This window comes from Balaenoptera acutorostrata, chromosome 20 (genome assembly GCF_949987535.1).
Source record: "Balaenoptera acutorostrata chromosome 20, mBalAcu1.1, whole genome shotgun sequence".
Lineage (NCBI taxonomy): Eukaryota > Metazoa > Chordata > Mammalia > Artiodactyla > Balaenopteridae > Balaenoptera > Balaenoptera acutorostrata.
Genome location: NC_080083.1, coordinates 6,167,579 through 6,193,680, shown reverse-complemented (window position 1 = coordinate 6,193,680; position 26,102 = coordinate 6,167,579). Strand labels below are relative to the sequence as shown.

General features: G+C 47.4%; 1 protein-coding gene across 4 annotated transcripts in view; it reads left to right on the top strand.

Moving 5' to 3' along the window:
* The window catches only part of SHISA6 (shisa family member 6), a 259,682-nt gene that overhangs the window by 18,764 nt on the left and 214,816 nt on the right, over window positions 1-26,102 (top strand). For all 4 annotated transcript variants that reach the window (XM_057536403.1, XM_057536402.1, XM_057536401.1 and 1 more), the window contains exon 2: window positions 4,337-4,497. In XM_057536403.1, coding sequence (XP_057392386.1) covers window positions 4,337-4,497 — 161 coding nt within the window. The remainder of the gene's footprint in view (window positions 1-4,336; window positions 4,498-26,102) is intronic.

The following is a 26,102-nucleotide window of genomic DNA, read 5'->3' as shown; positions in this document are numbered from 1 at the left end:
CTGACCAGTGTGAGGTCATACCTCATTGTAGTTTTGAATTGCATTTCTCTAATAATTAGTGATGTTGAGCATCTTTTCACGTGTTTGTTGGCCATCCTTTCTCTCTTTGAATAATGGCTGAGCAATGTGCCAAGACCCGGGGATACACTTGATGGCCCAGACACCCAAGATCCCCTGACTTCAGATGTTCATCTCGGTGTCTCCAGCCCTAGTTGTCCCAGAGCCCAGCCTAGTGTCCGACCTTGGTACACATCTCTGGAACTAGATTGCACTGAACATTAATCAAAGACCCACTTCACGTAGTGCTGTGTAGATGCAGATCTGAGTTTCTCAACCTCGCCACTATCGGCATTTGGGTGGGATAATTCTTTGCTGTAGGGGGCTGTCCTGTGCATTGTAGGATGTTTAGCAGCACCCCTGGCCTCTACCCACCAGTTGCCAATAGCACTTCCCTCCCCAGTTGTGTGACAACCAAAAATGTCTCCAGCCATTGTCAACTGTTCCCTGAGGGGCAAAATCATTGTCGTCGATGTAGATTTAGTACTGACCTTCCAAAAGCGTGGTCTTAACCACATGACTCCGTTTTCTTTCGTAGATACCTGAGAGGTCTTTGTAAGAACGTGAGAGGCAAGAAAAAGAATATAAGCTTTCTTTTTGTAATATCAGCTTTATTGAGCTATGAGTCACCTACCATAAAATTCATCCTTAAATTTTAAATTGTCCAATTCAGTGATTTTTATACATTCACAGAGTTGTCCAACTATCACCGCTAGCTGATTTTAGAACTTTTTCGTCATCCCCAAGAGAAAACCTGTACCTATTAGCCATCATTCTTCATTTGCCTCTCCCCCAGCCCCTGGTAACCGCCAGTCTACTTTCTGTTGCTGTGGATCTGCCTAATCTGGATATTTTATATACGTAGAATCATAACATGTGGTCTTTCATGACTGGATTCTTTCACTTAGCATGTTGTTTTCAAGGTCCGTTCATGTTGTAGCACATATCAGAACATCATTGCTTTTTTAAGGCTTAATAATAATACATTGTGTGAATATGCTACATTTTGTTTATCCATTCTTCAGTTGATGGACATTTGGGTTATTTCCACCTTTTGGCTGTTGTTAATAATGCTGCTATGGAGAATTCCCTGGCAGTCCAGTGGTTAGGACTCAGCGCTTTCACTCCTTGGGCTCCAGGTTCAATCCCTGGTCGACGACCTAGAATCCTGCAAGCCATGCAGTGTGGGCAAAAAATAAAATAAAATAAAAAATAGAAATAAAACATTTCATTGATTATTATAATAAATAATAATATATAAATAAATAAATAAATAAATAAAATAAAATATGCACAAACCAACTTGAATGGGCCTCTGTAAAAAAAAGATAATGCTGCTATGAACGTTCATATACAAGTTTTGTGTAGGCATATGTTTTCATTTCTGTTGGGCATATACCTAGGAGTATTTTAATTGCTAGGCCATATAGTAACTCTGTTTAATATTTTGAGGAACTGCCAGGCTGTTTACCAAAGGGTCTGCGCCATTTCACATTCCCACCAGTAGTTCATAAAAGCTCCAATTTCTCCACGTCCTTGCCAACATTTGGTATTTTCTTTTTGGTTGTAGCTATCCTGGTGGGTGTAAAGGGTTATCTCATTGTGTTTTCGATTTGTATTTTCCTGATGACTAGTGATGTTGAGCTACTTTTCACGTATACCTTTTCTGGAGAAATGTCTGATTATATCTTGTCCATTTTAAAATTGGGTTGTTTGTTTTTTATTGTTGAATTGTAAGAGTTCTTTATATATTCTGGATGCAAATCTCTTAGCAGAAATTTGATTTGCAAATATTTTCTCCCATTCTGTGGGTGTCTTTCATTTTCTTCATGCTGCTCTGATGCAGAAATGTTTTTAGTTTTGATGAAGCCTAGTTTACCTGTTTTTTTCTTTCATTCCTTGTGCTTTTGGTGTCATATCTAAGAAACCATTGCCAAATCCGAGGTCAGAAAGATTTACTTCTCAATTTTCTTCTAAGAGTTTATAGTTTTAGCTCTAAATATTTAGGTCTATGATCCATTTTGAGTTAATTGTTATATATAGTATGAGGTAAGGGTCCAACTTTATTCTTTTTCATGTGGATATCCATTTGTTGAAGAAACTTCTTCCCCCATGATCATGACACCCTTGTTAAAAATCAGTTGAACATAGATGTATGGGTTTATTTCTGGACTCTTCAATTTGATTCCATTGGTTTGTATTTCTGTTATAACTTTTTTATTTATTTTTATTTTTTATTTTTGGCTGCGTTGGGTCTTTGTTGTGGTGCGCGGGCTTCTCACTGCAGTGGATTCTCTTGTTGCGGAGCATGGGCTCTAGGCGCGTGGGCTTCAGTAGTTGTGGCTTGCATGCTCTAGAGCGCAGACTCAGTAGTTGTGACTCATGGGCTTCGTTGCTCTGCGGCATGTGGGATCTTCCTGAACCAGGGCTCGAACCCATGTACCCTGAATCAGCAGGCGGATTCTTAACCACTGTGCCACCAGGGAAGCCCTCTGTTATAACTTTTAAGTCACTGTTTCCTTACCATAGAAAGATGGTAGGAAAGTGCCTTTGATAAACAGAAGGGTGAAGGAATCAAGGTAACGTGCGTGGATGTGTGGTTAAAAAATATATAAAATATTGATCACATTTTGGAATTAAAAGGGATCTTAGAGGTCATGTTAGTTTAAACCCTTTGTTTTGCTGATGGGGGATAAAAAGGTTAAATTTCGACTTCAGAGGTTAACAAATCTGCCCAAAGATTTACGGCTCATCAGTGGCAGAGCTGGGATTAGAACCCAAATCTCTTGATTTGGTAGGGCAATGTTTTTTCTTATTCCCAGGCCCCAGGTCTGCCTGGACTTCCTTTACCAAACTAGTGAGGTTCTGTCTTCCCCTCCCTCACTTCTTGGTCCACAGAAGTGAATGGGGTGGTGGCGTGTGTCTGCCTTTTCCCTTAGAGCCTGAGAAAAAAGAAAGCCAGTTCGAGGAAAGCATTTGGAAAATCTGAAATTGCTATATAAATGCCACTAAATGATAAGATTACCAGCTTGATGCTCCTCTCTCAGGAAGGTTCAGCATGTCAGGGGCGGCATAATGAAAGGAAACAATCCACTCCCAGACACGTTTTAAACTGCCGCGGTTGGTTGTCACTTTTCCACGGAGGCAGAGTGCAGGGAGCTGGAATTCCAGTGGAGTGAAGCCTCCGAGTGGGCTGGGTGTAGCCAGGTGTCAGGTGGGCCGGGCTGGCCGGGAGAGGCCTGGGGCATTGTGCCTCGCCCACCCCTCAGGGACCCAGGTAGATGGAAGAGTTCCTCCTGGCTCGTGCACTCAGCACCGGGCGCCTGGCCCTGAAATGACAGTGTCCGATGGGGGTCCCTTGTGGCTCCTCAGAACATACCTGCATGTCTGTTTCCCACTGGCAGTGGTATCACCTGTCCCACCCACAGAGGGAGTCCTGTTCCAAACCAGGTCGGGGAGCGATTTCCCCTAAATGCTGAGCCCCTGGAGGGCAGGAATTGTGTTCTCTTTACCTCTGTCTCTGCTGTGACTAATGCATGCTGAGTCCTCAGTAAACATGTGTTTGGCTGTTGAAGAGAGGCGTTGGGTGGATAAAAGCTGCTCTCGGGGTCCCTGGGCCCCTTGCAGAGGGCATGGACCTCTCCAGCTACAGCAGCGTCTCTGTGCCTCTCGCTTTCCTCCCTGTGTTTGTGCTTGCTTCCTCCTCTAAGCTTCAGCTGCATTCACTGTCTGCACCGTCCGTGTGTTGTGATATTTATCATCTTACCTGTATGTCCTGCCTTTGCAGCTAAATCACACCTTTCTTTGACAAGGGGAGCTCTGTTTTGTACTTCTTTAGGTCACCCGTGCAGAGTACATGCTCCTTGTTGTGTGCCTTTCCATGGGGAAGTTGGTCCCCCTGATATTAGTCACCTGCCGCTGAACCTGAGGCCAGTGGTGGCCGCCCTTCACTGCAGTGGCATTCCACGGGCCAGTTGCTGTCGTATCTGCCTGGCATACGGGCTTATTTGGGGAGCCAGCGTTTTGAAAGGGCTCAGAGTTGATTGGTGTGAAATGAATGAAAGAAGGAAACCTTAATCATAGCCTTTTAGTGCCTGTACCCCCAGGCATGGCAGCCTCTCCCCTGTATCCCCACTGAGACCAGCACCAGATGATGCTGTGACTGTAACTGAATACTGGGTCTCCGTCCATCGAAGGGCCGATGAAAGTAGCCCAGCTTCCTTTGCGGTTGCACTCACCAGCTCGGGGAATCTCACTGTGTGGTCTCCTCCTCTTTCAGGGCTCTGGCCGACATCTTAAGACAACAGGGACCAATCCCCATAGCACACTGTGAAAGAGAAGCTATCTCGGCTATCGATAGCTCTCCCAAAGAGAACACGCCGGTCAGATCATCCTCCAAAAACCACTACACTCCCGTGCGCACGGCCAAGCAGACTCCAGGTAAGTGAGAGCTGATCACCTTGCATCTTTGCTGAGGCTGGTGAGAAGTTTCGGTGGTGTTTCTGCTTCAGCTGGGCAGGAGCCGGTCCTGGAGCCCTGGGCAGGTGGCTTGTGGAAGAGTCTGGGGACCATTCCCCTGCAGAGAGAGTGGCGTGGGAGACTGCCGCCAGTGAGTGTCCAGGCTGGAGCAGAGCTGTTGGTTTAGGGCGTCTGTGATTTAGTGAGTGTCTGCGTAATCCTCTTCCGTGAAAGGAGCTTGCGGTAGCCTTGGTGGTGGAGTATGGTCACCCTCTTGCTCACGTGGTGGGAAGGTAGATATCTGACAAGAAGTGGCTGCACTCAGACGTAGAGACGGATGAACTGTCGGAATCTCAAAGGGCACTTCCTGAGGGTAAGGATTATGTCTGTGTTGTAGGGTTACCCTTTTCTGTGCTCTGTGGATCCTCTGGATATATGATGAGTTGCCGTGTGTCAGCAATATACCTTTTGCTCTTTTACTTGGTCTTTACTGTAACCCATATGGAACAATAAACAAAGCAAGGAAATAGTGATAAATAATATAACCTCAGATTTATTGGGATCTTGCGCTGTGCCAAGGGTTATGCTGAACATTTTACGTGTATTGTCTTACTTATTTTTCACAGCCATCTTAGAAGTGCTCGTATTATCTTCTTTTTATATGTGGAACAGAAAGGCTCAGTAATTTTCCCAAGCACATATGGTCGGTAAGAAAGCAAGCCGGCAGTCAAACTGAGGCATGTAGGTAACAACGGTCAGGTCTAGAAACCCTAGTGTCCTAATCCAGTTTGGGACGTGAAACCAAAGTATCTGAGTGGATGGTCTCCTTATAAGTGCAGGTGGGGAGCTCATCTCTTACTGTGAGCATTACCAGACAGTCTACTACTGACCCCAGTCTCAGACACAGCTTCTGCTTTGATACTTGGATGTGAAATCTTCACATCTGTCACCCTATAGCTTTTCAAAGGATGGGCTATATGGTCTGAACTAAACCTGCAATAAAGATATGCAGCCACTAGGTGGCAATAGATGTGTCCCAAATTCAAACTAGCAGATGTGCTGTTGAAACCAAATTGGTTTTCCATTCATTCTTTAATTTTCTTAAATGTATTAAATCAGAAATCACATACTTGCCTTTAAGGTAATAAGAGTTAAGTCATTTGAGACTCTGATAAAAGTTAAGGACATTCACCTCCCCCAAATATATACATATGAATATATATATCCATCCAACATTTTGCATAGGATTTAAGGGGATTCGTAGACCCTTCTGAAGTTAAAAATCCCTGATTTAAAAGTAAGGATGAGAGATCCACCTTTTCAAAAAGTCTAAGATGCATTTTTAGCCTGAATATCATAGATGTTTAAAATGTAAGCAATAGAAGAAGTGGGCAAAAACCCTGAGACCAGTAGTTATCTCCCTCCTGCATAGTAGAATCACCTGGGGAAGCTCTTAAAAATGCTGATGATGCCCATAAATTAACCAGAATTTCTAGGGATGCTGCTGGCAGCAGTATTTTAAAAAATCACTTGAAAGTGATTCTAACATGCAAGACAGAATAAAGAACCACGTGTCCAGATGGATTCCTTTATTTTATGAAGGAAGACACCGAAAGGTTGTGCCAGTAGTTCTCAAACTTGGCTGCACATTGGAATCACCTGGGGAGCTTTAACAATTAAGGGTACCTGGGCCCCACCCCCAGAGATCATAGTTTAATTGATGTGGGGGCGTGGCCTGAGCAGGAGGTGGGGGCGTGGCCTGAGCAGGAGGTGATTTTAATATGGAGCAGAGTTTGGGAATCACTGGGCTGTGGAAATTGCAGAAAGGTGCCATTCTAACTAATGTTTTGAAGTCAGGCTCCTCCAGAACGTTGTCTGTGATTCTGGAACTTCAGGTCACTCTGGGACCCAAAGTACCCTTGGGAGTTTACCTTCATCCCTCTCTCTTCCGATTTTCTCTGTCTTATTCACAAACCAGCTAGTTCCCAGCCACTGAGTCCAGACTGATTAAGCGGATGGTCTAGATTTGCCCTTAAATGCCTTTCACTGGGAGGGAAGATTTGTCATTTCTTCTGGTTCCTATATACATCCTCTCCTCTGTTAATCTGAGAAGAGAAGCTTAAAGTTAAATGATTCACTCCTATGTTTTGAGAAATCCCTCCTATGTATTTCTCAAATTGGAACTCTTTACTTGGCTTTTAGAGATGGGAATTGTTCCCTGGCCCAGAAAGCATTCTCAGTGGTGATACTTATATTTAAAAGCAATTTCATAACCATCTGCAACATCTACAGCTTGTAATGGACACAGCTGCTTTTCCGAATAGCTGATCCTTTGCCACAGAAGACTGCATTTTGAGCAGAAGTCTAAACAGAACTTTGTATAGGTGTTCAAAGTGGAGATTTACTGTGATTTTGCCGCTGGTCAAATCCACAGATCACCGATCATAGGAGGATGGTGGCAAGAGTCTTGTAGAGGGATCTTGAGGACAGAAATCCCAGGAGGCATCATAGCATATGAGTAGTTTTGCTACTCAGAATACTGTCCAAGGACCAGCCACATCAGCAGTTTGTGAGAAATGCAGAATCTCAGGCTCCATCTCACCCGATGAAGGAGAACCTGCATTTTCATGAGATCACGTAGCAAGTAAAATTTGAGGAGCCCTGGAAAAACATGGGCTCTGACATATGCCTCTCAGTTTGTTTTCTGACCCTGTCACATGCTATGTATGTGACCTGGACAAGTTTCTTTGTCTTTCTAAGTTTCCTCATCTGCCCTTGAGACTAAAAGTACCTGCTGTGTGGAGTTGTTTTATAAGTTAAACCAAGGAGAGCACTTAAAATAGGTCCTTAATGTAACAAACCTCAATTTTAGCCATGGCCGGGCTATGGAGTTTTGCCCAACTCACGGCAAACAAATCAAATTAATGAGAGAAATAAAGGCATTGGTATCCTTAGACCAGGCAGGGTCCGTGAGGTCGTGTCTGGGATGGAAGCCCCTGGCCCCAAGCCTTCCGTGCTTGGCCCCTGCCTGCGGCACGTCCTTAGGATGAAAGGGCTTGTAGGGCTTTATGGGGCTCTTGCAAGTCAAAAGCATACCAACCCTAAACCAAACAAACAAAAAATATATATATATTTTTTGTTTGGTTTAGGGAGTGGAGTGAGGGTCCTGTCTTAATAAAAACAATGGTACCATGAGTATGGGGTACCCACTATGTGCTGGGTAGTCTGTTAGGTACTTTATTTACAATACACAGTGGATCCTGTAGCATTTCTTAGGTATAGGATCTCCTATTTCCACATTAGCAGAAAATTCCTCTTTCCTTCTGTAAGAGCCCTTTACCCTAACTCTTCCAGAAATCCCTTTCTAACTTTAAAAGGAGCTTCAATACTGGACACTTACTTTGGACCCAGAAAATCAGTGAAGCCCATTTCCATCTCCCACCCCGCAAATCTGGCTGCCTCTAGACCCTCACTACTCAAAGTGTGGTCCATGGACCAGTAGTGACTGCATGCCATGAGAGCTGGTTAGAAATGCAGACTCTTGGGCCCTTCCCCAGACCTGTTGATTCAGAATCTGCATTTTAACAAGATCTTTAGGTGATCTATACACACATTAAAGTTGAAGAAGATCCCTGCCCTTCCCCAGACCTATTGATTCAGAATCTGCATTTTAACAAGATCTTTAGGTGATCTGTACACACATTAAAGTTGAAGAAGATCCCTGCCCTTCCCCAGACCTATTGATTCAGAATCTGCATTTTAACAAGATCTTTAGGTGATCTGTACACACATTAAAGTTGAAGATGATCCCTTAAGCACATCAAGCCTCAGACCTGACTGCACATTGGAATGATGTAGGATATTCTGAAAATACTAATGCCTGGCCCTCGTCCCAAAGATTCTGATTTAATTGGTCTGAGGTAGAACCTAGGCATTAGCATTTTTCAAAAACTTCCCACACGGTTCCATTGTTCAGCAAACTGAGAACCAGAGCTAGAGGGAGGCTATCAAATAAGGCAAACATCCTCGAGGACTGTGGAGTTTGAGTTCACATCAAGACCCACAAGATAGAGCTTGGCTGGTCCTTCTTACTGGGCTGCAGGGTTAAGTCCTCTGCATGGCAGGTGGGCAGGAGCAGAGGACTTGGGCTCACCTGAGAGAGGGATGGGGTCAGTCTGCAACTATGAATGGGGACACCTGGGCAAAAGCAGGCACCAGTAGAAATATGGTTGGCCCTCCATCCACGGATTCAACCAGCCTCGGATCCTTTACTATGTTTACTGTCCGCAGTTGGTTGAATCCTCGGATGTGGAATCTGCAGATACAGAGGGCTAACTATAAGACTTGCGCAAGGTTGTGTGCCCCTCTGCTGCCCTCTCTGTGGAATTTGGTATCCGTGGCAGTTCCTAGAACCAATCCGGTGGATACCAAGTGCTGACTATCAGAATTGATTAGCAGGCCAAGCGGAGCCACGCATCAGGAAACATATCACGTCTGCAGTTGCAGGTTCCCTGAGCCCAGGATCTCAGAGGCTCGCAGTGGGCTTGTGTGGCCTTCATAGATGGGGAGGAGTGGGGACCTCGCGTGTTCACCTGGCCTGACTCACTCCTAAAGAACCAGTCTTGGGGCCGCTGGGGGAGAGTGGTGTACCCATCCCTTGCTGTAGCAATGACTTCGTGTATTAAGTTTCCAGAGTCTTGATATCCAACTCCCCATGATCAAGAGTGGCGTCTGCTGGAGGAAGTAAGTACTTATGCCCCAGCTACACACCACTGTGAGTTGTGTACCTGGGCCGTCAGTCATCTGCCTGCTGTCAAAGCCGCGTGCGTTAACAGCAGACCAAGGGAGCCAAGGGGCATGACTCCAAGCTTCACGGAGACCAAGAATGAAGGCTGGACAGTTGACAGAGGGGCTCTCAGTCACAGCGCTGCATGGCCCGGCCCCTCGCTGCTCTGTTGAGCTCAGCTCCCATTACCTTCTGCCTTTCTCTCTGCGATCCAGACGCCAGACCCTCCTCATGCCGCGCGTGTTCTTGCCTCGGGGTATTTCCGCCTCTGTTTTGTGGCCAGAAACTTTCCAGCACCAGGTATTTGTGCTGTGAAAGTTGATGCTCAGGTGGTACCACCTTTCCTAACCTCCTCATCTGCTCCTGTTTCCTGCTTTATTTTCTTCCGAGCGCCTATGCCATCTAACATCATGTATTGGTAAGTTCACTGGTTTATTGTCTCTGTCTCTACCAGAATGTAAGCTCCATGTAGGCAAGGGTTTTGCCTTTTTATTCGCTGTGGCATCTCAGATCCAAGAACATTGCCTGGAAGATCATCGTCATTGCTCAATGACTATTTGCAGGGAATGACAAGATGGTCCTTCACTTGGATGGATGTAGGAGCCAGCCTGTAGGTGTTAGTTACCTACCTGACTGCTGCAGAGCCCTCATCAAGGTTGTGTGCCCCTCTGCTGCCCTCTCTGCAAAATTAGCAAGGAGTTGGTCACGTTGACAGCCTAGTGGGCTGGTCATCCAGTGGAGAGCTGAGCTGGGAGGCCCTGGTTTCCAGTGCCCAGGCTTCTCCCCAAGCCCCACGGCTTCTCTCCTCCCATCTGGGGCCAACCCAGGACTCCAAGGCTCAGTGTGGCCAGAGGCTGGGAGCTCTGCTTCCCTGGCTGGGCTCAAGAGAGGCTGACACCCGGGGGCCCCGCCCATTCTGTTCACTCTGCCAAGAAAGACTTCTTTACAGAGGTCTTGGAAGCGCAGGTAGCTCTGAGTTCATCTTCCCAGGAACAGGTTTAAGGCTGCAGGTAAAGCCAGACAGCCTGAACCATGTACCTGAACTCTGGGAAACTTCTGGTCAACCTCAGCCCCTAATGGGCAATGGGACTTTTCTTTGCTCAGTCATCCCCAGGGGAACAGGACTGTCTTATTCTAGAAGAGGCTGAGCTGATTGCCTCATGAGACTTCAGAGCTCTAAGGGGATGGTGAGATCAGCTGACCAAACCTGCCCTTGGCCTCGGAGGAAGCTGAGGCACACGGGGGTCACCCAGGTGGGAGGTGGTCGGGCCAGGCCTCCACACCCGGGCTCCAGTGTTGGAGATGAAATGTGTGGTGTGTGCAGCTCGACAGACCTGGGTGTGACTCTTGGCTCTGGGAAGTGGGAATGACTAGTACCTTCCTCACAGGGCCATTGAAAGAGTTGGATGGAATGGCCCCCGTGTTTTAAGTGCTCGGCCCTGGCTTGGCTCAGAGCCCAGGCTTGGTAGCCATCTTCATCTCCATCATGACCCTGACCATCCTCTCTGTCCTCAGCTGCCTCTTCTCCATCTCTCTTGGCCATCCTCCGTCACTCCTGAGTTTTCTCTTGGCGGTAATTTCTTCCCAAAACTGTACCTGTTGTTTGGACACTGTCCCTGTGGACTGCTATTGGCCTTTTCCAAGTGGAGTCTCCTTATTCTCTGCCCAGATGTTACATCACCTTCCTTCCCTCTACCCCATGCCCTATTCCTGCAGCCATTGGTCCCAGCAGATCTCTGCCCGGAGGTGATAGAAGGCTGACCACAGCAACCACGTGGGGCAGTCGCTGTTACTATCGCCTCCTTGCAAGGTCCAGAAAACCCAGGAAGTTCACTGAGTCAAGGCTGGTAGGAGAGAAGAGCTATCACTAATGCCTGATAACAGAGTAACACTGATTGGTGCTTATAATATAGTTAATACAAAGTACCATTGTATGTGTGTTACCGACATTGCATCGTTGAATCAGCACAGCTCTGTGAAGTGCTATTGTTGCTACTCCCATTTTACAGATGGGAAGATTGAGGACAGGGGGATAGGAGAACTTGCCCAAGGTCACATCCATAGTCATTGGTAGGGGGAGGATTCGAACCCAAGCCTGGGCTTCAGGCTGTATGCTGTGGGGCCTCTTCTGTTACTGGATTCATCCATGGCTTCAGCCAAGAATGAAAGGCAATTTAGGTGGTGGATAAAAGCAGAGACTGTGGAACCAGACTGTCTGGTTTGAATCCAGACTCTGCCTTTATTTGCCCATCTGTAAAATGGGGTTAATAATTGTGTTTCCCTCCTAGGGCTGCTGTGGGGATTAAGTGGGTGTTAATGTAAAGTGATCAGGCAGCATTTGACAGAGGAAAACACTGTTTTAAGACTGCACTGTCTCCTCTGTTGGGCACCAGCCACATGTGGCTGTTGAGTGCTTGAAATGTGTCTCAGAGCCTCACAAGATTTCAGAGTTGGTGTGAAAAAGAGAATGTAAAAAAAGCTCCATAATTTTTTATATTGATTACATTTTAAATGATAATGTTTTGGATTTATCAGATTAGATAGAATCTATTATTAAAATTAATTTCATCCGTTTCTTTTCATTTTTTTAACCTGACGACTAAGGAGTGTGAAATCACCTATGTGGGTCACATCTGTGCTTTGCATCCCGTTGACTTGGGTCGGGGCTGGTTTCACTGTTCAGGGTGTGGAGCGTCTACTTGAGTTCAAGTTTCAGTCTTGAGCAAAAATCCTCGCCAGTTGGGGAGCTTACGTTGTAATGGAGGAGACATAAAGTAAACAAGTACATAACTTCAGAGGGTGCGGAATGCTCAGGACACAAGCGGGCAGCTGATGTGTCAGAGGAAGGCACTTTTTTAATTTTTTTTTTAAAGGTTATGATTCTGGCTGATAGCTTTTTTTTTTTAATTTTATTAATTTATTTATTTGTTTTTGGCTGTGTTGGGTCTTCGTTTCTGTGCGAGGGCTTTCTCTAGTTGTGGCAAGCGGGGACCACTCTTCATCGCGGTGCGCGGGCCTCTCACTATCGCGGCCTCTCTTGTTGCGGAGCACGGGCTCCAGACGCTCAGGCTCAGTAGTTGTGGCTCACGGGCCCAGTTGCTCCGCGGCACGTGGGATCTTCCCAGACCAGGGCTCGAACCCGTGTCCCCTGCATTGGCAGGCAGACTCTCAACCACTGCGCCACCAGGGAAGCCCCAGGAAGGCACTTTTTAAAACAAGTTTTATTTGATTGAAGTACAGTTGATTTCCAGTGCTGTGATGACTTCTGCTGTCTAGCAAAGTGCTTCAGTTATACACATACGTACATTCTTTTTCATCTTCTTTTCCATTATGGTTTATCCCAGGATATGGAATCGAGTTCCCTGTGCTGTACAGTAGGACCTTGTGGTTTATCCATCCTATGTATGATAGTTTGCATCTGCTAACCCCAACCTCCCACTCCATCCCTCTGCCACCCCCTGCCCTGGGCACTTTTGATAGTCTGGTCCTAGGAGGTGGCATTTGAGCTGGTACCCAGCTAATGAGGAGGAGCCAGCCTTGGAGAGAGCTGGAGGAAGAATATTCTAGGCAGAGGGACCAGCACGTGCAAAGGCCCTGAGGCATGAGCAAACCTGGCCTGTTCAAGGAACAGAAAGCAGACACAGGTGGAGTGGCAGGTGTGTGATGAGAACAGAGGGGTAGACACAGGCCAGTCACGCAGGGTTTTGGAGGCCAGGGTAGAGTGTGGATGTTGTTTAACTATGCTGATCTGATGTCTGGTTTAATAAGACAACCTTGGACGTGGGCTCTGTTGAGAAGCAGGATAGATGACCAGTTAGCATTTCTAATAGCAAGATGGGTTAATGAGGGAACTTTCTCTAACTTCTTCTTCCGCAAGAAGACACCCTCCTGCTAAAGAAGGCAAGATGCAGCAGCAGTAGCCTGTGAATTTCAGAATCAGACAAGCCAAGGCCCAAATCCCACCTGAGCTTGGACAAGCTGATACACCTTGGTCCAGGGCTCTTCAGCAGGGCTTGGCCAACTTTTTCTGAAAAGGGCCAGATTGTAAATGTTTTAGACTCTGCGGCCATAAGATCTCCATTGCAACTACTCGATTGTGCCACAGTGATACGTAAAAGAGTGGGCACCGCTGTGTTCGCATAAAACGCTGTTTACAGTAATAGACGGTGGGCCGGATTGGGCCCGTGGCTGTAGTGTGTCGACCCCAGTTCTTAATTTCTCTCTGAAAGCCACAGGCACCTTCCAGGGGACCTCTGCTTCCATGGGACATGTGAATAGGGACACATCCCTCCCCAGGATGCCGTGGGGGAGTCAATGGCCTAAAGAGGGTTGAATTACCAAGTCCTGGTGGAGACCAGGGTCCTCAGCTTGACCTTCTTGGTGGTTTTATCTACCACCCAGGTGATGATGTAGAAAGCGTGCTTTCTATGTTACAAGTGATGCGTTGCTAGGAGGGGTGGCCAGCACCCCCATAATGACAGACTCAGGGTTCTAAATGTCTCCCTGGGTGTGGACACCCCTAGGTTACGTCTGCTGATGGCATCTCCTCCTTCCACTGTTTCTCAGATCCCATTTACTTCTGGTCCTCAGACGACCTGCTCCCTTGATCCACGCCCCCCCCCCCCCGCCCCCCCATCTCTACCAGCTCAGTTCCTCTAGGTGTCAGTGTGCTCCCCCGACCTTAACCCAGGCGGGGAGCCCTCTTTCCATTTCACACCCTCCCGCCTGCTGCTTCTCTCCTTGACAGCTGAGCTTTGCAAAACAGTTGTCTACACCCGCTGCCTCTGCTTCCGCTCCTCCCGCCCACCCCTCGGCCCCAGCACTCCGGCTTCCATTCCCTTCCCCGCAGCTCGGCGGGCGGCCCTGGGGGTCCGGGGAGCCGGCTCTGCTGCTAGAATGGGCCTCCCACCCGCCTTCCACCAAAGCCAAAGCTCTGGCCACCCAGACCCACTCGGTTCCTAGGGGGCGAGTTCTCTCTGCTTCCCAGGCTCCACACGATGCTCTGCTCTTCGCTCTGTCTGGAACATTCTTTATGTCCACTCTCAGCCTCCCTGTTCCTCCTTGTCTGCCAGGTCTTGGCTTCCGTTTGACGGCCCCTGACTCCTGGCTGGGTCAACCCCTCCCCTGGGCGCCCGTCACTGCAGAGTCGGGGGAGTGGGTGCAGGGCGTCAGCCCTGGTTTGGACCTCTGTCCTATGCGGTCCCCCTAGGACACGTCCACTGTCAGCCCAGCTCAGGACCTGGCACACGCAAGCTGTGAACAGCGCATTAGAAATCTTGTGTTTGGGTCAGAAGAACCAACATGTCCCACATGGGGAACAGCAGGTCACGTGAGAGAGTCATGCGGGTGTAGTTGACCCTCTGTTTGGTCTGAACACACAGAGAAAATCAGTCGGTAGCTCTGGAAACAGCAGTTTTCCAGTTGCATTGAAAAAAAACCCTTGGATCTGGATCCAGGGAGGTGACCGGCTTGTATTCTTAGTGTGTCCTACTGTAGACACCCATGCCCTGTGCGCCCCAGGGGAGGGTGGTGGCTGCTGGGACAGCGGAGAGCCCTCATCTTTAAAGATATTCACAGCGGACAGTGCTTTTTAAAGAACTCTCCACGCGGTGACTTATTTAAACCTTGTAGTTACCCGAGCAGGCAGCCTATGATCAGGCCCACTTTGCAGATGGGGAGACTGAGGATCCGGGGCTTCAGAAGCCTGTCCAGAGTCACACCACCAGGAGGCGCTGGTCTGGGCTCTGAAGGCGGGCAGTCTGACCCCAGAGCCCATGCCCTGAGGTCCAACTGACTGGAGGTGCAGACAGGGCCCCGGGAGCCCCTGCAGCTCCGTGGAGCCTGTCTCTTGGCCGTGGGTCCACGCCTGGCCCTGGCTGCCTGGTGCATGGACTTGGGCTGGCAGGGAGGGCGCCGGAGGAGGCCGTGTTTGCTCAGCCCCTCAGCTCCAGGACAGACCACCTTTTGCCACAGACGGGGCACTCGCCCCAGGAGGCTTTAAAAAGCAGGGGGGCGGGGGGAGCCATTGGGCATTTTCAGCTGGGGGCTGGGGGCGCTGGCCTAGCAACTTGTAAGGTTTTCCCTTTCTGAGAATGCACTGGGAAGAGTAGCTGGCATTTGAGGGCTGACCCTGTGGGTCCTCCCACGCCCCAGCAGACGGGGGCTGCAGGGGTGGGAGCAGTGAGGCAGCTGGTACCTGGACCCTGGCTTGTCAGCGGCGGATGTGGATCTGACCCGGGCGGCCCGGTCCTGAGCTCGCTTGGTTAGTGGCTACACTGACTCGTCTTCCTCTTTGGATGCTGTGACCGCTGGGGTCAGAGCCCAGATGCGGCCAGATCACCATTCCATCTTCAGTGCCAGGCTGGTCGTGAGCGGAGGGTTTCCTTCCTGCTTCGCGGTTTGAAGCCGTTTAGAAAGTGAGTCCCGAGCTGTGTTCCGGTCCTGGGTGGGATGCTGGGTGATGGCTTTTCCCAGCACAGGGTTGCCTTGAGAACGGGTGTGCCCCGAAGCAGAGCCCGCGGGAGTCCGAGAAGCTGCCCTTGCCCTGGCCAGCCAGCTGTGCCCGACACATCCTTTGGGCCCCCAGGGCCTGGTCCTGCCCGGGAGCTGCACGAGCTCGGGCAGCCCGGCCGGGGGTGGGCAGCCTGCACGGGGGCCGGACGGAGCCCGATCTCACCATATGGCCGGGGGGCGGGCAGGGCCGCCGGCTGAGCTGGCCCTCTAATTGCTCACCACGCCCAGGAAGCAGGAGGATTTAGAATATTTCTGGCTGTTATCAAAGCGAGGAGGTGCAGGGGAGAAGGAAGGCCGGAGCACTGCGGACAGGGTTAGAACTCACAGTGACCTTGGTGAGTCGGCAAAACCGAGGGCCGACAGAGCACAGCACAGCAAGGACGAGAGCAAGAGGGCACTGGGCAGGCAGGACCAATGACTGACTGAAGGACCAGAGGGAGTGGGTGCACGGCCGGGCGCTGGGGTTGCAAAGGGTGAGAGCTCCCAGGGCGGCAAGGCGAACCAAGCCTCTATCCAAGCGGGCGTTAGGGGTCTTTTTCCCCAGGGAGCCCCAAGTCCATCCCACACAGTGAAGGATGTTTAGGAGCAATGATGGAAGAGGAGGTGGCGTCCAGCCACCCTCACTAGATGTGAAGCACCCGCTATGTACTGAGCCAGGAGATGGATAAGACACAGCCCCTGCCTTGGGAGCTTAAATTCGGGAGCAGAAAGACCAGCCTGTACAGTAAAAAGATAACCAGCCGTACAGATGCCTCACCAGAACTAGCCACGTGTTCAGAAGGTTCGCAGGCCTGGTCAGGGCGAGTGCCTTGAAGGATGGGAGGATTAGGCGGGATGGTGGAGGGTGCTTCTGGAAGGCAGGGATGCTTAAGGGAGATCAGTTCCTTTGGAGCTGTTGGTTGTGGCTTTTCTGTAAACAGGCAGTGGTGATTAAACAACTGGAGAAAAGGCCAGAAGGAACCGGAACTCTGTCCTGTTGGAGAAGGCTGCTCCGAGCAGGAGACTTTTCTTTTTCCTTCTCTAAACATAAGGGCTGTGTCCCTGGGAGGGGCAGGAGTTATGTGGGAAGGGGCGGGAGTGCCTGCTGGGGAGGTGCCCTATGGCTTATTTGGGATGATGATGGGGGTTAGGGGTGGGGCGAGGTTGCACCCTGCCAGGGCGCTTGCAGAGGAGGCTTGTGAGGGTCTAAGGTGGGAGGTGCACAGAGGCGGAGACACGAGGAACACAGCCCCTGGCAGCAACTTGGGAGGAAGGAAAGGGGGAGATCAGGGTTGGGACTCAAGGTACACTGATCCCTTCGTTCATACAAAAACAATTTTGATCCTTTACTGGGTGTCAGGCACCGGGGATGTGGGAGGGAACAAAGCCAAGTCCCTAGTCTCAGCACTTACATTCAGATGGAGGAGACAGAAAAGAAACTCATAAACACACAACACAAAATCAGATAATGGTAAGCGCTTTGAGAGAAATAGGGCAGGAAAGGGGAGTAGCCAGTGATGGGGATTGGGGGGAAGAAGCCTGATTTGAAGAAGAGACCCCATTACTGGTTGAATTACTGAAGCAGGGACCTGAATGACAGAGAACAAACCACGTGTGACCATATGCTGGGTGGAGGTGAGCGCTGCCAGGTGTGTTTGGGGAACGGAAAGACCAGAGTGACTGGAGCGGAGAGAACCAGGGTGGAGATACAGTAGTGGAGGAGGTCAGAGAGGTGGGGCTTCGCGGGTCATGTGAGGGTCTTGGGTTTCATTCTGGGTGTGATGGAGTGTTGTAGGGCTTGCAGCAGAGGAGTGATGTGACTTGACCTGTGTTTTACATAATCACTCTGGTCCTCACTATGGTTCAGCATAGATACTGGACCGGCAAAGACGGAGGGAACAAGATGCTGGGAGGAGGTGGAAGCTATTGCACCACCCAGGAGATGGGAAAGAGATGGAGACTTGGACCAGGATGGAGGACCTAAGAAAGACTCAGCTTCAGGGCTTATTTATTTATTCTCAACATCTTATACTGAATAATTTCAAACCAGTGGAATATTTTCAAGTGATTGAATGATGCATTGGACACCTGTATGCCCTTCACCGGTGGTTAACATCTGCCTCTCTCTCTTTCTCCTCCTCCTCTTCCTCCTCACCACCATCATCACCGTCATCACCACCACTGTCATTGTCACCATCACCATCACCAGCATCAGCATCATCAGAACTGAACCATGTGAGAGTAAGTTGCAGATATGATATCATGACTCTTCACTCCCCACTACTCTAATCGTGTATCTTCTAAATTCAAGGATGTTCTCCTACATCACCATGAAACAATGACTAGATTTATGAAATTCACCTTCATTGCAATACTAGTATCTAATGAAGAGTGCAGGTTGTATTTGAAAGTAGAAGTGACAGCATTTGCTAATCTATTATATGGAGGGTATGAGAGCAAGGCAGGAGTCACAGATGACTTCAGAGATTTTGGCCAGAGCAAATGGCTGATGAGGATGGCTAGGCCAGTGCAAGGACCTGGAATGAATAGCTGAGAACTCTTAGCCAAAAGAAAATTAGGAAGGGTCTGAGTGTTGGCAGATGAGCTGAGCTGGGCTGGGCTGTCCAGTGGCTGTTGCTGCAGCAATTATAAGGGAAGTCAAAGAATCTGGCTTGCTCTCTCTCCACACAAACACACACACACACAAACACACACACACCCCCCATAGGGTACATATACATATACATGCATGTACAGACTTTCTTCTCCCAGGGATCTAGACCTGAATTTAGCCATAGATTTATCTCACCATAACTAAGCAGAGTCAGTAATGACCCATTCGACTCTAAGTGCCTCAGGGACAGGAACATGTCTGCTTTGCTTACTGCATTCATGGTGCACATACCTTGGCCCTTAGTAGTCATTCAATAACTATATCTTGAATAAATGAATGACAGAATGAATGCTCTTAACTTAATACATCAGACAGGAGGCAGCAATTGTAAGTGTATATCTGCAAATGACAGAATACCTAAAATAACAGTTGCTGATACAAAAGAGAAGTTTCTCTTTCTCCTGTAAAAGAAGTCAGTCCAGGCATGGTCTGACTCTATAGTATAAGGGAGCTTCTTATATCTGGTTGCTCTGGCTTCCTAAGCATGTGGCTTCCACGTCGTAGCCCAAGATGGCTGCTCCAGCTTATGCCATCACGCCTGCATTCCAGGTACCAGGAGGAAGTAAAGGCCAAGAAGATTATACTGCATTTCTTTAAGAATACTTGTTTGAAGTTGCCATACCATTCCCACTTACATCATGTTAGCCAGTGTAGTCTTTATTTTGGGTGACCACGTGACCAGTTAAAATATGGGAATTCTTTTGCTAGAGAAGAATGGCTCGTAGGGGACCATTAGCGATCAGTGTCATTGCGTGGCCTGGAAAGCGGCTGGGGCTGTGTGATGCCTTCGACCACAAACCCTCCGTATAAAAAGCCATTTTGAGTGGTGAATCACTGTGTCTGCCATCCATACTTTACACAGTAACATCAATTAGTTGCATCCGTAAGTGGACTGTAAATGCACAGGACAGGTGAGGCCACCGGGGCGCCCCTGCAGAAGTGTCTCAAGGTGCTGAAGGAGTTGTGTTTCCCTACTTTGGATTCTGGTAGGGAGGGCACAGAACTTTACCCCGATAGCAAAGCCAACACATTTTGGGAAACCTCTGTGGCGAGTCTCCGACTCTGTGTCCCCGGCTGTGTGAGCTCCCTGCAATCCGAAGCAGTGTCCTATTCACCTTTGGGTCCCCGCGCCTTCACTGCCGGGAACTCTGGGCTCTCCTGTACCCTGCATCCTAGCCTGTGCCTGCTGAATGAAGAGACAGCAATCAATTGAGATGATTCAGGAGTTTTACAAGATGCAACAAAGCCAATTTTTCCTAAATAGAACATTTGTGGAGACTTTGCCAGAACTATCTAGAAAGTACGTCGATGTGGCCATTGCCTCAGCCCAACCACCTACCCCTGCAAGGAGGCAGGAACAGTGTCTTCTGGATGAAGACCCCTGAGTAGGAGAGGGAGACAGCCGGCAGCGGGGCCAAAGTTCACACTTACCCCTCCCTTGCTTCTCAATTCTGATCTGCATTCAAGCTTTGTATTTCCCTTTGTGTGTGTTTAGCTTAGGGATTTATCACTGCAGCTTAGATCTGTGATGAAATAGATAAGCCTGCACTTTAATAAATATGGCATTTCTTTCCCCGTAAGAATTAGATTAAAGGAAACGGGGCCTCAGAGGAGGCCGGGCAGGGCAGGCAGGTGGAGCTGGGGGGCCGGGGCGGTGAAGAAGACACTGCTGGCCAAGTGGCTTCAGGATGGGGGATGCTGGGGCACAGTTTGGGGTCGTTTTACAGGGAGGTGGTAGGGCAGCCCTGTGTCTTCCATGGAAAGACGCTAAAGCAGCAAAGTCTGAGGCTTGCTGTGGGAATCCTTCCTTGAGTGAGCAGTTTGGGTCCCCAACTTGACTCCTCCTTCTGGTGCACCTGCAAAGGCATGTCCCGTAACCCTTTGGAAAGGACGTGGTTGTGAGGTCAGGGGCAGCAGGACTCAACCCAGCCACGGTCTCGGCTCCAGGGCAACCAGAGAAGCACCTCTGTAGTGTGAAGGGTGGGTGAGCTGTGCGACCTTGAACAGAGATGTTGCTTAACTTCTCTGGACCTTTATTTGCTTTTCTCTCCATGAGACTATCTACTGGTACGATCCTTGTGGAGACAAGAGGCAATGAATATAAGGCCACTTGCACAGTCCAGGAACATGGTTGGTGAGCAATAAATCGTGAGCATTGGTATTATTTATTGTGGATCAGTGTCGCATAATAATCTTAGACTTTTTCTTCCATGGCTTTCGGGACAGGCAACTCTGTGGTTTCCTTTGGGCCCTGTGAACCCACTTTCCTAAGAGGCAACAGGATAGGATCCTTTGAAGTCAGTAATATGCTTATTGTCACCTGCAGATGCCAGGATTGAAGTTCAGAAAGGCTGACCGACTTGCTCAAGGTCACACAGCTTGGAGGTGACCGTGCAGTGCCAGGAGTGGTTCCAAGAGCTGGTAAAGACAGGCTCCCCCAGCCCTCCCGGGCGAGCATTGTTTCCAGCCCTCGTAGTAGTTTTCAGTCATAGCCCTAAGGTCATGGAGACCAAGAACAGCAGAGAACCGAGAGAAAGAGACAGGGCTAGGGCAGTGACCTGTATTTTCAGCTTTCATGAGCAGCCGCATGCTCTCAGGGCTGCTGGGCAAACACCTGGCTCCTTAGATTTTCCTGTAAAGGAAGCTCACAGTGACCTTCAGAGCCGTGAAGGTTTGGCTGAGGCTGGCCCGCACGCAGCCTCGGGCCTGTGGGCTCACGTGAGTCAGAAGGGCTGGGTGAGCACACTGAGCCTTGTTCTCTAAGAAGGAGCGAGATGTTCTCCTATATAAACATTCTTAAATAGGAGCCACTGAAGAAACCAGCCTTGGTAGCATTTCTCTTTATGTTGGTGCTGCATAAAGGTTTGCTCAAGCACCTTGCAGCTCTTTTTTTCGAAACTTCCTCTGGGATATATGATTGCTATGATGGAAATGTATTCCAAGTATATCAAGATTCATTAATCTACTTATTCGTATTATTAATTGACTCCTGACCCGAGTCCGGGCATTGTGGATCAAATGAATGGGGTTCTATGCCCGGGGAGAATTTACAGTCTGAGTAAATAAGATGTGTACCGAAGAAGAGTTACATAGCAGTACGAGAGTGAAAAATCTGCACAAAACTATGATTAAAGAAATGTTCACTTACCGTCCTTAGGAGTAAGGTGCTGCCCTTAGGCCTGTGGAGCGAGAGATTGAAATACAGCATATGAAGCAGTGTGAGTCGAGGGGTACACGTGAGTCGGGTATGGGTGTTCATAGAAACAGGAGCAGGCTACGAGTTCATTCATTCTGTTACGCATACGCATTGGTGCGTACCTACTGCATACCAGGTACTGTACCAAAGACTGAAATGGTCTAAGAGGCAGCATGAAGGTGTTGGATATTGAATATGTCCTTGAAAGGTAGATAAGACTTCGATGGTCAGAAGTCTGGGGAGGGATTGGCCACAGTAGGAATGGGGTGGATTAAGGAAAACCATCAGGGTGAAAAGAGTGGGCTTCATAGGACAGAGATTAGGCCTGTCATGCTCATGGTGGGATGGGGGAATGCATAGTAAGAGAGCAGGTTAGAGAAGGGTGTTGGAAACAGAATGTGGAGGCCTTGAATGCCAGGATTTGTTCAAGGGGAATGCCTGAAGGGAACACCATACTGATAGTGGTGTCTGCATTCACATTTATACTCACATTCTAAAATAGCTCACCATTTCAATTTTTGATTATTTGTGGCTATTATAAAATACAATTGATTTTTATATAATGACCTTGTATCCTGCAGACTTGCAAATTCCCCTATTAGTTTTATTAGCTTTTTCATAGAGTCTTTTAGGATTTTCTACATAGGCAATTATATGATCTGCAATAAAGGTAGTTTTACTTCTTCCTTTTTTACTGGATGCATTTTATTTCTTTTCTTGCCTTATTGCACTGGCTAGGACCTCCTTCACAATTTTGAATCAAAGTGGTGAAACTTTATTCCTGGTCGTAAGGAGAAAACATACAGCCTTTTCCAATGTGATGTGCATGCTGCATTTTTCAGAGATGCCCTTTATCAAGTTGAGAAAGTTTCCTTTTGTTGCTAGGTTGTGGAGAGGTTTTATCAGGAATGGATAGTGGATTGTGTTTATTTCTGTATCTTTTTCTGTATCTGTTGAGATCATACAGCTTTTCTCTTTAGTCTGTTAATATGGTGAATTACATTGATAGTTTTTCAGACGTTCAAAAAACCTTGCATTCCTGGCATAAATCCTACTTGATCATGATTTCTTATCATTTTTATATATTATTGGATTTGATTTGCTAAAATTTGGTTTAGAACCCTTTGTGTCATTGTTCGTGAAAGATATTGATCTGTAGTTTTATTTTCTTGTCATTTTGGTTTGGTATCAGTGTTAATTCTCATCTCATAGAATGTATTAGGAAGTTTTCCCTCCTTGAATTTTGTGGAAGAATTTTTGTAGAATTCACTTGTGAGGTCATCTGAGCCTGGAGTTTTATTTATTTTTTACAGGAAGACTTTAAACTAAAAGTTCAATTTCTTTAATAGATATAGGGCGATTATTTCTTTTTGAAACAACCAAGCATGACTAAAAAATGCTTTAAAACTTCGCTGAAGTCTCTGATCCCAGGACATCCTCAAAATATAACTCATAAAAAACCAGGGTGACCGGCCAGCTGTCTTGGCATGGTGTTATATTCGAAGAAGCAACAGTCAATACCCAAACATAATTAAAAAGCAATTTGAATCTTTACCTGGTATTTTGGAAGAAAAAAACAAAGGGAATCTATGAAATGTTTGTGGTGTACAACAAATTTTAGAAATTAAAATAATTAAAAATTTTTTTAAATTTAGAAACTTTTTTTCATCTTCCTCACTCTCAATGCCTTATGTATTGTCAGAAGCTGCTTCCCCAAACACTCTCCTTTCTCACAAAACTCCCCCAAACTCGGCCCACTGGCCTCTGCAGGTCTCCCCCGTCATGACTGTAAATCAACTTACACTGTCTTGTTCTTTGGAATTCTCTTGGCTCATTGAGGTAGAAAGTAGAAGGGAGGAAGGGACAAGAGGGCAAATGGTTTGGACTAAACATATTCTTGTTTATTTCCTATCACACCGCATATTCACCATTGTAACCTAGAGACATAAATGGATGGGCATCTCCCCAACCACCCCCCAGGTGGGGACACCTGCCAAGCCCCAGGTGCAAGGAGGTGGCGCCTCACTCAGACTGCGAGTCTGCAAACTGGAGTTTAGATGGAGGCATTGTCTCTGATTTCCCCCAAAGCCACATTCCACATTCAGGTTTGTAGAGTGGAGAGCTCAACACAGCTTTTCATTAAAAAGCAGTCCTGGGCTTCCCTGGTGGCGCAGTGGTTGAGAGTCTGCCTGCTAATGCAGGGGACATGGGTTCGAGCCCTGGTCTGGGAAGATCCCACATGCCACGGAGCAGCTGGGCCCGTGAGCCACAACTACTGAGCCTGCGCGTCTGGAGCCTGTGCCCCGCAACGGGAGGGGCCGCGGTAGTGAAAGGCCCGCACACCGCGATGAAGAGCGGTCTCCGTGCCGCGATGAAGAGTGGCCCCCACTTGCCGCAACTAGAGAAAGCCCTCGCACGAACCGAAGACCCAACACAGCCAAAAATAAATAATAAATAAATAAATAAAGTAGCTATAAAAAAAACAAAAAAGCTTTAAAAAAGCAGTCCTGCTGTTTGTATATGATTTGTTCCAGGACAGTTTAATTGATCTAGTGGAGTGCAAAAATCATTGAACTTGAAGCAGAAGATCCTGGGTGTTTTTCCCAACCAAATCTTCAGATTTTTCATCTGATAAAACTTTCTACTTCTCAGGGGTATTGAACTCTGTAAGGTGTCCCCACAAAAATATTAACCGTTATGGGACTTCCCTGGTGGTCCAGTGATTAAGACTTCACGTTTCCAATGCAGGGAGCGTGGATTCCATCCCTGGTAAGGGAACTAAGATCCCACATGCCATTAAAAAAAAAATTAACTGTCACTTACTGTCCTTTTAGACAATATATGTAATAAAAATTCATTGCATTCAGATAGCACTCTAGAAAAGCAAATATATATGTATGTATATATAGGTTTATGTATACATATATCAGTTCATCATCCCATGGGTCTTTTGAGGAAGAAATAATTCTTTTCATTTAACACGTGACTCTGTCCGGAGATTCAGAAGGTTTAATTAATGTGTCCATCATCACACAGCCTATAGGTATTAAAACCCAAACTTGAACTCAGGTCCTCTGATTCAAGGTCTGTTTTTCTTTCTACTTCTCCATTCTGCCCCGATTATAGCTTAGCCACTCGTTTGACTGCTACAGAATTAAAATTAAGTAGGTCTGAAGCCTCATGCTGGATAAACTCAGGCACGTGCTTCTTTTTCTGTTCTTTGGAATCTGAATTAAGGAAAACAAGCTAGTCACTTTCAAATGGTGTCAGCAGGTACTGCACAAAGCACATAACCCTAGCACCATGCTTGGAGAACTCAAACTATTCATTGCATGCAAAAATACCATGTTAATAATGCAGGTACTCAACACCTATACTCTGTTGGAATAGGGGAGGGGCATATAACAGCAGTAGGGTGCAGTTTTGGATTTCAATAGTATAAAACTCTAGTGGCTAATAAGGAATTTCCAATTTTGTCCTTCACTGTGGGAAGACTTATATTTCTATTGCTCTTAGGGAAGCATAGTGGAAAATAATCTATAGAATTCTTTAGCCTGAGCTTTATGTGAAGTTTGCACTTTAGAATTGGTGGGCAGTTGTTCCCCACTTCCTCTTTAGTTCTCCTAAGCTTTCCTCACTCAGAAATTCTTGTACTTCTGCACAGAAAATCTTCCATTAGAAAACTGTGACTCCCATATCATCACCTCAAAACAACCCCCACACACACATACACACACACACACACCCTTACCTAGTGTAAAGAGTGGGAGAAGTGATTTGTATCGTTTGGGATTATGTTCAACTTCAGGTAACGGAAAACTGACCAACTGTGGCTGAAACAAATAAAGGCTGATCTTCTTCCCTAGTCAGAAGTCCAAAGGTAGGCCATTTCTGGAGTGGGTTCAGCTGCTCAGCAGTGCCCCCTGAGAACCAGACTTTTCCCATATTTTCCTTCCCACCTTTTCTCTTCACCTTGTGCTTATGACCTCATGACTGCAAGATGGCTGCCATAGCTCCAGGCTTTATATTTACATTCCAGGAATGGGAAAGGGCAATGCCAGTGATCTTTATTTAGCTGGACATACTGCTGCCCTAAATAATGTGTGTTTTGTTACAAGGAAGAAGGGAGACAAATTGACTCTTGAGTGGATAACTCCCAGTGTTTGCCCTGCCTTTTGGGTATGCTTTCTTCCTTCATCTTACAGGCTCAGAAAGGACTTCCTCATTGAGGAGTGACTTCTGGTTCTGTGCTCACTTTAACAAATCTCTCTATAGTAAAATAATTGACATCCCTTGGAATTCATTCTGTTTTTCTTAATGACTCCATTAATGCAGTATTATACTTCTATAGCACTTTACATTTTCACTGCCATGGTCCCATTTAAACTCGACAATGGTCATGAGATAGAATATCACCTCCATCCTTCAAGGGAGGAAAC